Consider the following 14,016-nt stretch of genomic DNA (forward strand, 5'->3'; position numbering starts at 1 on the left):
ACGGCTAAGGCAAGTCTATTACCAAAACCGTAAACTTTGAGAAAATGCAAAAAAAAATAGATTTTTTCGACTTAGGAAAGTGGAAGACCCCCTTAACTCGGCACAGTGGGTGATCGGTCGACGCGTGAGAGCTTGTAGTAAAACGTGGTCGGTAACAAAGTGCAGGAAAGAGGGAGGAAGCTTTTATTTCGCTTTCGAAGCACATGCTTTCCAGCTGCACGGCGAGGATGGAGAATATTTTTGGCTCTCTCTCTTTCTCTCTGCGTAAGCTCTGCGTTTAACCGCGGACAATTTTAACGAACGCCGGGGTAAATTTAGACCGTGGAAAAGAACGGAACACGCGAAATTACGCGCGAGGAGTATACATGGGAGAAGACAACGGAAGTCGGAGATCAACCCCCGAGATGGACCTCCGACCTGCATTTACTTAGTTCGCCGACCGGTTAACCGCGCGTTGCATGAAAGAAGTCATCTGGTTCGGTTGCGGGGCAAGAGAGGTATTCCACTTGCACCGTCTATACTCTCGTTAGTAATACCCACTCTTCTATGACACTCCCAAAACTACTATCTCCAAGTTCGGCAACGTGAACGTTAACATAGGCGTGAGATATCCGCGAAAGAAACGTTATCTCAGAGTTAACTTACAACGAATTGGAAGCACTACTACGCTTTGGGTCGAGTCTACGCTCTTGCATCTATTTTTGCGTCTGTCTCACTTTGTCTCGTTGCTTCGTTCGCTTTCTTCGTCACATGGTGTTCTATGACCTGGCTAATAGGAAGGGATCTGTTTTACCAACAAGGGAAGCGTTTTACTCTACTTCTGCCATGATGTTAGAATGGTTGGACTGGTGGGGATTCGGTCCTACAAGTTTCTCAGATGACTTCTTTCATGCAACGCAGGGTATACACGCGCCAATTTGAAACTTTATTTCGTCGAGACTGACGAGTATACTCGTCGCGTGAAATAGAAGATTACCATTCGCTAGGAAAACTCGGAATTTCAGCAAGGAGTAATGAAAATGTCGTTCATGTTCCGTTTGTATAAATAAAACGATAATTAAATAAAAAGCAAACGATATGTATGATGTACGAGTGTAAAGGATTAAAATGCGTGAAATGGATTTATTGTCGCGTGATTAGTATAGTCTTCGTGATCATTTTATTTTATACGTACTATGTCATATATTATGTTATATATTTATGATATATAATATATATATCAAAAGATTTGACACGAAGAACGCGTTAGAATTGCTCGTTCCAGTGCAAAGGGTTAATAACGACGGGAAACCTAGGTACCCAGCGTTGGAATACTTTCCAGTGTGTTTTGTTACGTACTTGGACGACAGGAACGTATTGATCAGCATGGACCAATATGGGTTACGAGTGAGAGAACTGGAGAGATAACAGTAGAAACGCGATTATCCGAATTAGTTGGATAACAATGCGAGATGACAGTGGAAACACGATTATCCGAATTGGTTGGATAGCATGACTGAGATGGCTGCAGAGTCACGGTTATCCGAATTAATTCGGATTTAGGGAAAAAATTTTCCTGGTAACACAGGGTGTCCCAAAAGTCACGCAAGATTTGAATTTACCGCCATTTGTGTTCAAATATTATCGACGAAAATAAAATTCAGCATGACAGCTGACAATTCAAGGTTATCAAAAATAGAAGACTATACTAAAAAACAATGACTCTTCATTATTGAGAAATATTTTAAAAACAAAGAAACTGTGTTTCTTTTCTATCAAAATTAATTTTTGCGTGAATTTTGAGACACCCTTTACATCCAGAGTACAGAGCCATAAATCAAAAGAGACTAAGAAAACACTACCCTAACGTGAGAAATTTACAAAAGAGAGAAGAAATCAATCTCGTTCACCTTCTTCCGCATATACAATAATTCAATCAACCCTATCCCACTGTACACTCCGGCTAATAGCACACGTCCACTATAGTGAAATCCTCGGTGTGCAACATGTAAACAGGAACAAGAAATTTCCTTCTAAAGATAGAATTCTATTTCGCGGAAAAATTACAGAAATTCTCCTCTGCCCGAAGTTTCCAACGTACATCTTCCGACTCATTTGGCTCGGGCATTCTGGACACGTGTCAATGTTCCGCGCGAGATTAAATTTATCTCCGCTCCTTCCTCCCGATATATATATATATATATTATCCGCGGTTAAAAATGAAATAAATCGGCTGTAGGAACAGTCCGATCGGCCGTTTGTTTCCTGCGATAACCGATATTTCCTCGCGGCGGCGGACGCGCGAGGGAAAGGCGCGGAATGCGAGCGATATCCATCGAACCGGCGTATTTCTAGCGTGGACGGGCCCGCGTCTCTATTTTGGTCGCACGAAGCCGGCGAGAAGCTCGCAAGAGGCGTCGGCACCGCGGAAATAAGCGACGCGGCCAGACATAAGGTGGATGATTAACGAGACGCGTATAAAAGCCGCGCGTCACGGCTCGGTTTCGTCGGTTTAACGAGCCGATCCCGTGGTTTGCGTCCCTCATGCACGAGAGGGCCGATATATACGCGGTGTGACTAAGAAACACGGTGAGTGTTAATTATTCGGAAGATTATTAATTATTCCGATTTGAATTTCCCGCCTATTTAGCGTGGACAAGGTGGAGGCTAATGGTGAGCGATCGCAGCGCCGCTATTATGGCGTAATATTATCGTGACTGAGAAAGATGACGATTGTTAATAGTTTGGATTTAAATCTCCCGCCTATTTAATGGAGTCAAGATGGATGCTAATCGTAAGCGATCGCAGCGCCGCTAGTATCGTGAAATATTATTATGACTAAGAAATATGACAATTTTTAATTATTTGAATATAAATTTCCCGCCTATTTAGTGGATTCAAGATGGATGCTAATCGTACGCGATCGCAGCGCCGCTATAACCGCTGTGAGTAGTAGAGATATTTTTCTTTCGTTAAATAGCGAATACGAATAACGAATTAATTATCGAAGTTCGAATTTCCCGCCTATTCATTGATGTGAAGTTAGCACCACTGTTGTCGATACGGTTAGAGAGGTTATTTTTCTCTTATTTTCTACTTCACCGAGAATACAAGCAATGATATGTAACCATATGTAATTCTAATGAACTAATATATTGTTGGCGGTATACTGTGAAACGAATCGAATCTAAGTTCCCGCGCATATACAAGAAATATGCGAAATATATGTGCATCTAAATATTTATACTCGGCTGTTTGAATTAGAAATCTCGTTTCTATATTCCTTAATCTCCTCGCTAATTCAATCAATGTGCAAAGTAGGTATTAAAAGTTACACTATGGAGATAATTAGACGTAAATATTACAGTAATAAAAAATAAACTTAATTATTCTACCAACTATACTGCGAGTGATAATTAGCGAAAGTCGAGTGTAGCAATACCTGATATCTCTTGCATTCAGATCACCTAGCACACCAAACGTGTCGATTGTATCAATAACTGCCACTCAACTATACACATACTAACAAAATTCGATATAATAGCATCGAAGAATTTTTAACGCTACCACGAATACCAAGAAAATACAATAATGCAATAATACCTAAAATTAAAAAACATTAAGACCGTCCACCATTTACATATTTAGAAAAAGGTTACGCGCAATATATATCCCAATTTATTTGAAATAACGAAAGAACCAACTATCGAACTACTTGGAAAAATAGTGAAAAGAATTATTTCTTCGTACCGAACTACCAAACCCTCACCGAATTCTTCCATCAGAGCTGGTATATTCGACTCGTCCCGGACAACTTCGATCGCGAGGATGTTTACGAAGCGCCGAGTTCCCCGTAGTGGAAGCGCTTTCTTCAAACACGGAGAACGGTGACGCGTACGGGCTACCAGTTTATCGAACGAACGAACGAAACGTCTTCTCGGAACAGCGGCTCGCAAACGGAATCGAAAGTGGCGGCTGCATTTTCTCGGAGCCTTGCCCCGTGTCGTCGAGTCATCGCGGCAAATGTTTATTCGGCCGTGTACACGGGACAAACTTATCCCGCTTAATGACTTCGGCAAACACGCGACGTTAACCGACGCGGGTCTCGAGCCAAGGAAGAGTATCGCACGATGTGAGAGAGAGACGGAGATACATGCGTGCGCACACGGGCGCGCGGAATCGCGTTTCTGCGGTTGGATGCGCGGACTGGCTGCGCAGTAACACAATGCAACGCGACGGCAGACGGAGATCAGACTCCATGATGCTTCCTCGAGACGAAGGGTGAAAACTTACCTGTTTGTGCATCTCCACGTTTAGGCCGTACGACATCTCGTAATACTGAAACAGAGAAAGCGAACTGGTTGTTATAAAAATTTTAAAGAACGACTTCACGACACTATAGTTACTGAATATTTCAAGAGGAAGGAGTGTCGATGTAAATGAAACGGAATTGGAAGTGCGTTAATCGAGGAAAACCGAGTATGCATATTCGAATTGGGATAGTAACTTTTTGCTCCTTTTTAAAAATTGTTTTACGTTATTTTAAAGTATCTATAATATAAAGTATGTAAAAGATTAATTTCTTTTACATTTTTGTCTTCGCGATTACCGGTATGTATAATAATTGTGATTATTTACGGTTATATTAAATATATGAATTTTATAAGTATCTAATGATACCCATGCGGTATATACATACATCTTACGTTGCTAAAGAGTTAATTATATTTTATAATGATTAATTCTTAACCGTGCAGGACCATAATGGCTGAAAAAGGCAAAGTAAGCGCAGAATAGGAGAGAAACGTTACGCGGAGATGGGTTTTTCAAGATTTATTTTCAGACTTATGATGAATTAATGTAAATGAAGCGTCATGTGTTAGACGCGGCCCGTTATTCCAAAAATATGCTTCTCCATTATGTATAATGTCATTACATAGCCGTTTCATCATTTTGATGCTTTCAGTGGAAATAGCAGACAGCAATAAGTTGCATAATGCCTAGTACCGTGTTTTCCACGAGACAAAGAAGAATTCGCAATACCACGAAATAAAAATAAACGAACACAAGGGATTAAAGTTAACTACCTTACGTCCGCCATTTACAATCTCTCCAAACTTCGCGCGTTGATTTACCCCAGGCAATTATCGAATCGTCCATATCCGCGTAATCTACAACACGATTACGAAATTTGAAATTTGAAAAATTTCGAAAATTTTAATTCGAAAAAATTCAAATTTTCAAATTCCTAATTTTCTTTGTGGCAGAAAAGGAAGTAAAAGGGACAACAGAAAAACAGCATCACGCCAAATTTCGAATTCCAATTTCTTTTACAGAAGGGAAAATTTAAGAAGACGACGAGATTACCATTTCAAACTTCAGGATTCGTTTATTTCGAAATTTCAAATTCCAAATTTTCTTTATGATACGAATTAAAATGAAAGGGACAATAGAAAGACGGTATATCACTCCAAATTTCGAATTGCAAATTTTTTCACAAGAATGAAAATTTAAAAGGACGATGAAAAGATTATCGTTCGAAATTTCAAAATTTCAGATTATCGCCCGAAATTTCACATTCCAGATTATCGTCCGAAATTTCACATTCCAGATTATCGTCCGAAATTTCAAAATTTCAGATTATCGTCCGAAATTTCAAATTTCGGATTATCGTCAGAAATTTCAAATTTCTTGTTTACGAAAAAAAAAAGAAAATTTAAAGGGGCAATGGGAAGAGTATAGCACGAAATGTTCTTCTCTCAGTCGACCACGGGATTTCGATGAATCGAAAAATGATCGACGACGCTGTTAACCGCGAAACTCGAGGATGCTCGCGAGCGGAAACAAGACTGGAGAAAAAGGCGGCGAGGAAAAATAATAATACCACGTCTCGAGCGTTACGACACCGGGAAACTCCTAGAGTTCCCGATGCGAAGTGTCTTTCATCGGCTATCAACGCCGGTCGTTAGCGGGACCACGATGAGGCGGTCATAATTGCGGTAAACGAGCATTTTACCGAAGAGACCGTTTTGTAGCGTCATTACTTAACAGTCAACTCCGTGCCTCAGCGGCGGTCATTTAGCATCGCGTCCGTACGGCGGCCCCGTCTCTTCACTGCCGGCAATTTAACATCATTTGCCAGATTTGTCCGTGTCTTGCTTCGTTATTTCGACGTTCTTACTTTTTTCAATCCCTCCTTTTCCACCCCACTACCTCGCCCAGTTTTTCGTCCCCCTTTTTCCCCTTTGGGCCCTGTAATTCGTGGCTAATAGAGTCTACCAACTAACGCGAAGGCTGGATTCATTTCAACACCGAAATGTCAACACTGGGGTTAACCTGACTTGTTCTAGATATTTTACTTTTAATACCAGTTATGAATTTCCTCATAGTTCTCAGATATAAATGTCATGGAACACTAATGGAGTCATCTAGAAGGAAAAATTCGTCACTGTTTGAAGAATGGAATATGCAACAGAAACTTGCCGCGATTATACAAACAGAAGATAATCCCATTATATACTATTAGATACTAACAATTTATTACAACATTTATTACAATACTAATAATTTTATGTGGAAAAATAAACAATATTTGGTATATTAGGAGTGTACGGATAATTATTACTCGTGTATTTTCGACCACATTCTAGACTGCTGTTAATATTTTCATGGAAAATATAAACGAAGAACTGATTTTTAATAAAATTTCGAATAATAAGTGAAATAACCAAAGTTCTATGAAGTTTTTGTTCAACCGATTGCTGTTCCAATACTTTTCACGCCCACTGTATGTATATACAATTTCTATCAGATTCTAGAGTTAATTGCTTCGTATAACGCGGAAGAGGTTAGACCAAGATGGCGCTGGATCGGTTTGAGAGGTAGATGGCGCGAGAGTCGATCGATCAAAGAACGCGTGTGATTGTTTCGTTGCTGTTTCATCCCAACAAATTTTTCTCTTCTCTCCTTTCTCCTCTCTTTCTCTCCTCAATTAACATTTTTATCTCTCTCTCTCTCCTTTTTTACCCACCTGCCTTTTTTCGTTTCTTTCTTTTTCCCTTCCCAATTTGTTTCTTCAATTTCCTCGATATTTCCCGTTTTTTCTCTCCCGCTTCTCTCCCTCTCTCGACCGATCTCTCTCTTGCTCCCTCTCTCTCGTCCCTTTTCCATTTTTTCTTTTCTCAAATTTTTTCCTCCTCCCTGGATTTTTCTCTCTTTTTTCCCACTTCCTTCCCCCTCTCGGGGCCCAGGCGTGAACGCAGACCGCCACCTGCCCGCCTCCTTGCACATCCGCGTCATTAACATCCCCGGGTACCATTAATCTCGAGAACGAGCGCTGGCGCGCACGGGCTGAACTATATCTGCCCTCTCGGCATGCGGCTCTGCACTTTCCGCGGTAACGCGTTATTAATTATCGTTAATCGCGATAAACTTAATCGAGTCTAGTCGAGTACACTCCAGAGAGACAGGAGCGAACGGGAGAACGTGTATATACGTCTACGCGAGGGAGCGAATTAGAGTACGAGAGAGAGAAGACAGAGAGAGAGAGAGAGAAAGGAGGCACGAGTGACAAGAGCGAGACGGATAGACAGATAGAGCGAAAGAGAGAGAGAGAGAGAGAGAGAGAGAGAGAGAGAGAGAGAGAGAGAGAGAGAGAGAGATTGGAGGAGAGGGCGAATAAGACGAAGAGAGAGGAAGAGGGCGAATAAGACGAAAATAGAGAAGCAAGGTAAGAGATGGTGGAAGAGGAGAGGAGAGAGAGACGAAGAGAGAGGCGGAGACACGAAGGGTAGCAGAACGCGTGCAACACGCTCGAGAGCCAGGTACAGGTTCTTAATTTTACGGGCCATTAGCCCCGTAATTACACGGGCGAATTAATTGCGTCGTAAGTAAGTTATTCCACCCGAGGGAGAAGGGGTGAAGCTCGCGACCGATGGAAAGGAAGGAAACGACGAAGGGGAGGGCAACAGAGGCGAAGAGGGCAGGAGGCAGAGGTTGTTAAGATCAACTGCAGCAGCGGGAACCGGCAGCGACGATCAGCACCGGCGGCGGCGCTGCAGCCCTTAGTAGTAGCGCACTCTCTGGACCAACTTCCGCGACTCATTATGGCTTGCACAACAAATTAACGTGACGGGCCTCGACCCCTGTACACCGGGCGTCCTTAACGTGGCGCTTGTTAATGAACTCGACAAAGAGAACGAGAAAAAGCACGCGATCTCCCTCCATTCGCCCTCTCGCTCCCTCGCTCCTTCTTCTTCTCTCGCCTCCGTCGCACCGCCAAGGCACCGACACCCCACCGAGATGTACTCTGTACACGTCGTTTAAGCGAGTTAACAAGCGGTCTTTTGTTAGAGACCTGGCCTTTTTTACTGCCGCCGGTACTATTGCTCCGGCCAATGGAGAGGGGGACGGAGATCTTGTTAAGAAGGGGGATAAATGATCGGACCAGGGCGTGCCGGAGGTGTAATTCGGGCCGACAAATTTTTATTCACCGGTTCAGTCGATGGAAATCGATCGGCGAGCAACGGAACGCTGCAGGTGTGCCTCCAACAACCCTAACGTCCAAACTAACCTCCCCTATCTTGAGAAGCATAAACACCACTATATATTAAAAATCAGATGTATGTACCCTAACCTCGAATACTAATTTTTCTGTCAAAGATGTAAGAGTAAACGAGCCTGATTATCGATATGGCGGCGTGAGTAAGGAGCACGCAGTTTTGATGCCTGGAGTCTCAACGACGGACAAAAGGGGCCCACTGGATACTCCGCACAGGTACTCGACTATACGTTACAGAAATTTCAGGTACTACGCACTAGGTACTCGACTCGGGCATTACATACTTAACACGTTGAGTGCGGCGCCGACTTTGCTATACTTTCCGCTCAGGCGGCAGCTAGCGAGCACTCGATGCCGAGCGCTCAAGTACACCGAAGGGTATGAGCAGAAGATTACTTTGTTTCACTTTGTCGTTTGGACTGTGAGGATGGTACAGCCAGTGCGCAAATATACAAATTATAAACAGAAGATAATGGGGTGGGGAATGCCAGAAAGGCAAAAAGGCGATCACCAAGAAACGATCAGTCGAAAAGAGCCACGGAAGTGTAAAGATTTACTTTAGCAGAGGAAATTAAATTTTTACAATATATTAATTGTCATTGATAATTTAACCCTTGACAATGCCAGTCTTACGCACCGATGATGATCAAACGAAAAATTCGTTGTGAGTCCCTAGAATCCACACCGTCCAAACGAAAAGTCTACTGTCAGTCCCTAGGAACTGACGTAGCACTCAACGTGTTAAACAATTTTCAGGTATTCCACCCTGGTATACATTCAAAAATTTTCAGGTACTCGACTATACGTTACAAAAATTTCAGGTACCGTGCGTTAAGTGCCTCGCCCGGGTACTAAGCGCTTAAAAATTTTCAGGTATTTCGCTCCGACATGACGCGTTTAAGAATTCTCAGGTACTCGAGTACAAGTCGCAAAATTTCAGGTACCACGCGTTTCAAGATTCACACAACCCACGACAGACCCAAATTCGCCACTCTATGAACCCCTAATAGAGTCGCTCTTCTGAATGCTGAAACCTGGCAAACAGAGAACAGACAAAGGCAACCCAAAATTCCGAAACCCCGTGATATCTTTGTTTCCCGATACAGCGGATCGTGACAAAACGAACGACAAAAGTGGACTATCTCGCGGATATTAATACGTACCTACGTGAATGTACTATACTCCGAGGGTCTGCGATATTTACGAGGGCATTCATAGAATCCGGTATTCGTTAACGGGGAACAATGCGTTTAGCGCACGTTACACGCAATAATAACGTCCCGGGGGCAACGAAATCTACATTCCACGGTAAAAGGAGTTATGAGACAGAACGCGTCTTAGGGAGCCTCGCGAAGGAACAACGTGGCCCGTGTCGATAAATCTCCGTTGGAGTCTCTCTCTCCACGGCGACTTCCTCCGGCGGCGGCCGTGTTGGCTCGTTCGCTTGATTAATCGTGTTTAAACTAGTCGCCTCCGCGCCAATTAAGTCTGTACAACGCCCCGTGCAAGAACAGCAAGAAAGGTCCGAGGGAGACACTCCCTCGTATACGAGCCAACTGTCCGGGGAAAAACAGGACCCAAGGCGGAACGACAGCCTGGTAAGGGACAACAATAAATTAGTATCGGCCCGATATATACAGTCGTCCCCGAGTGAGACGACGCCGTTCATACTCGCCATTGTCTGCCTCCACGCGTGTGGTATACGGGATAAAATATGCCGAGACAATCTTTTTACTCCGATTTTTGTACTTGGGAATTAAAGAATTCCAGATGGAAATTGCAGTCCGAGTAAATTATTACCAAGTCGACGTTGAATTTTTGGGACCGAAGGAGAACTTTTTAGAAGTCAAAAAGTTTTGAAAACACAAAGGAGATAAGAATACTAATCGGTATATTAAAAGAAAAGAAAATAAATATCGACTTTTCTATGTCACTACATATTTGGGAAATTAATATCGATTAACACATTAAGGAGAGGAATGGATTAAAAATTTCACGCCCCTATATAATAAACATCGACTCATCTCCTTCCCCTTCAAGAATCCCCCCTCTCAAAAAGAAAAAAAAATAAATAAATAAAAGCAAAAAAATTCGCAGAAAATATTCCTGAAAGTACCCGAGTTACCACCCCGGGAAGGACACAACGTGCACGGTCCTGAGCCGGAAATATACCAGCGCCAACCCACTGTGCATTAGGAAGCCAGAGATCGAGTTTTTACAGCGTTCTAAATAAACGATATTCGCCGTATCAGCGCCAATTAATTATGTCACCGGCCGCCACGATAAACTCCCCACCACCCGTGCCACGCTCGTAACCCTCGGCCGGGGTACCCGCGCACGCACGCAGTCCAATTTTGCGAGGGTTAACTGCGGGGCATTTACCATGAAAACGCCCGGCAATAAATCCCATCTTGCGTGCGGCGAGCGAACGCGGCTCGGATTTCCTCGCGGGACACGCGGATCGGTATAATTAGACTGGTTTACGGCGGTCGATCGTTGGAAAGCATTCGGGTACAAGCCAACCGGGGCAACTACATTATCCTTCAGCATTGCTCGCGCGCCGCTATCCCGCTCGTATTACTTTGTCATTAGGTGTCCGAAGACGACCGTGTCCGGCCGATGGTCCCCGAACGACTGGGCGAGCGCCGGTGCTGCCGTCTGGCGGAACCGTTTTCCATGCGCGGTAGGTTGCGCGCGACGATTACACGGACGCGCGGACGGACGCGTGTGTGCTAAGGTATTCCTTCGTGGAGTATCCGAATAGGGCGAATGCGCGCGGCCTAACAGGCCAATGGTAAAGTCGGTGCGGCGAGGATGCAATTAATGCTAAGAAGCCGAGGTGGTTTAGCGGTCGAGCAAGCATGATTATCCGGGATACGGAAAACGAGGGGGAACGAAAGGGGGACTTTAGGGGTCAGGCGAGAGGGAGAGAGAAAGGAAGCGCGGACTTAAGCGGAATTAGTGTTACGGAATGGTAATTCCTTACCATCACGTAATGTCGTTGAATCTCGATCTTGTCCGTGGCCAATTTCTCGCACTCGAGCTTCAAGCTGTGAACACAGAGAAACGGAGAAAGGTACAGATTAAATGATTTCAGCACGGTGGTACTGGCCGCGATCGAATGATGGCGCAGTGTATATCTGAGATTCGTATCCGGGATACGAAAATCAGAGAGATACCAAGTCTCGTTAATTCGCTTTTTCACACACGCGCTATCATTCTGTCGCGGCCATTTTGCACATAAACATATGATATTCATAGAAATTGATATTTTTGAAAACATATACTTTAAGAAAATGTAAAAAAAAAAAAAAATTGATTCTTTAAGTCGGAATACAAGAATACCCGCTTAATAAGGGAGTACATTACAAGGGTACGTATGTGTATATACAGCACTGGTCTCTAAGAGCAGTGTAAACCATAGGGTGTACTATTATTTCCTGATGTGGCATGATTTTATAGTTAACGGAAACGAAGGCGAGCATTTTGGAAATACAAGTCACTTTATTGGTACGACGCATAGACGCTGGGCCTACAGTGGCTGCCAAAAGTTTCTGCGAACGATGTAACGTGGGACATTCTACGTCAAAAATGACTTCCGGTTTCGAATGTTGCGTCGATAAAATTCTTCCCGTAAGTAGCTCGAGGAGACGATATTTTAGAAAGCAAAGTGGATAACGCGCTCCGATGAATATTCTCGAGGACCGTTTATGCCCGAACGGTGTAATAAAATTGCACTCAAGTCGGAAACTTTTGGCAACCATTGTACCCCGCCTATCCCAGCTTTCAGCTGGCGTAAAATATCGTCGATACTCGGCGGACTGCGCGATTGCAGGAGTAACACGTGCCCTTAAACTCGAGTCTGTGCCGCCATCTTTATGCGCGCAGCATTGGCGTAGCGTCGATATTAATTGCCGTCGATCGTGCATACGTAATCAGCGGCACACGCGATACTCGTTTATGTCATTTTCTTCGGCCTCCTACCGCGATTGTCTCGCGGTAAACGGCGCAACCGAGTACACAGGTCGATTCTACATGCAAAACGGAATAAAAAATGTAAAGGGGGTAACTCGATACGAGGCTTGGTTTTCGAGCAAAACCGGGGTCGAAAGTTCTCGGGGCACGCGTGCCTCTAATAAGGCTTAATCGTGTGGGGCTTTCGAATAGACCGCTGTCAATCATTCCGGAATGAAGGACATAAGAAGAATAATCGTAATGACAATAAAGAAGCATTTCCAAGTCGCTGGAACTAGCAATTTCGTGCCCCGGAACCCCCACTCCCGCGATTCAAGCGCGCGCGCCCCGCAGTATCTTCGAGCTCGATTATCTCGCGAAGGAAGCCTGCTACCAGAAAACTTTGTCCCACGTTTTCTATTCGTTTTTTAATGCAGAATCGGCCTGCAGGCCGGTTACACTGCTGTCTCCGTCGGGCGCGGCGTGCACTGTCCTCGCGTGTGCGGGTGCCGCGGAAAGTACATGGCAGCGTCTGAAATATCGCTGCCCCCCTATCGCCCCCTTCTCTTATAACCCGCGTCATCGACTGGGAACAATGCCGTGTACCTGTTCCTCGACTTCAAAGAAAAAGGAAGAAAAAATAGGAGAAAAGAGAGAGACAAAAATTGGAGAGAAGAAGAAGGGAAGACGTTAGGGGGAGGAGAGGGGGAGAGGAGCTTGAAACTTCCGGCTGGGAAGTTGCAGGCTGTACGAACAATGAAAGTTTCGATCCGCGAAACGCTGAAAAATGCAGCAGCAGCGAGAGAGCGAGAGAGGCTTCCTTAATTTCGTATTCGCGGTGGCTACGGTGCACGGGTGTCATTACGTGTCTGCCAATAGCCACGTTGTCGTAAATCACTTATGGCTTTTGTGTATCGCGTGCAAAGCCAAGGGAAGCAGCTGCACGAGTTCCCAGGCTCTTTCTCCATCCGCGATGGCGGTGTGCCCGGTAGCTGCCGGCTACGTATGCAACTTCGAGACAAAAGGAGGGGCGGGGGGAGAGAGAGAGAGAGAGAGAGAGAGAGAGAGAGAGGCTGAAAGGGCTGATGAGCAGGTGCCGCTCGACTTCAATCGTTTTACGACTCTCGCCTTCCCGCCACCCCTTTTTCCCGCCAACCCCCAATTCTGCTCTTTCCACGCGTCCTCCTTTTTTCGTTACGCGATTTAATAAACTTATTCCAGCCGGAAGACCTTTTTCGGATTAGCTCCGGCCACCCGTCTTTTTTAATAATCCTCCCGGGCCGCGAACCCGATAGGAGAGGGAGAAAAACGAGGAACAAGAACGGGGTACCGTAATAAGGTGACTTGCAAAGGGTACAAAAACCCGGGGTCCACGCGAATCTCTCTACGGATGATTGTTTTCTCCCTTCCACTTACGCTCGGTGGTAATTAAATTTTCGCTCTTATCGCCGCCATTTTGATGCCACTGCGTTTAAAGGGCCCGGTTTAACCCCCGATATTTAATTATGCAAGATCGCGTATTC

The 14,016-nt window shown here is 44.5% G+C and overlaps 1 protein-coding gene across 1 annotated transcript in view; it reads right to left on the minus strand.

Annotated features, from left to right (window-relative positions):
* Positions 1–14,016, minus strand: part of LOC108545401 (protein groucho-1) — a 102,578-nt gene that overhangs the window by 48,768 nt on the left and 39,794 nt on the right. The window contains 2 exon segments of the mRNA XM_017896981.1: positions 4,273–4,317; positions 11,526–11,589. Of these exon segments, the coding sequence (XP_017752470.1) occupies positions 4,273–4,317; positions 11,526–11,589 (109 nt within the window).

The sequence above is a fragment of the Eufriesea mexicana genome, unplaced genomic scaffold, assembly GCF_001483705.2.
Source record: "Eufriesea mexicana isolate 0111107269 unplaced genomic scaffold, ASM148370v2 scaffold437, whole genome shotgun sequence".
Taxonomy (NCBI): Eukaryota; Metazoa; Arthropoda; class Insecta; order Hymenoptera; family Apidae; genus Eufriesea; species Eufriesea mexicana.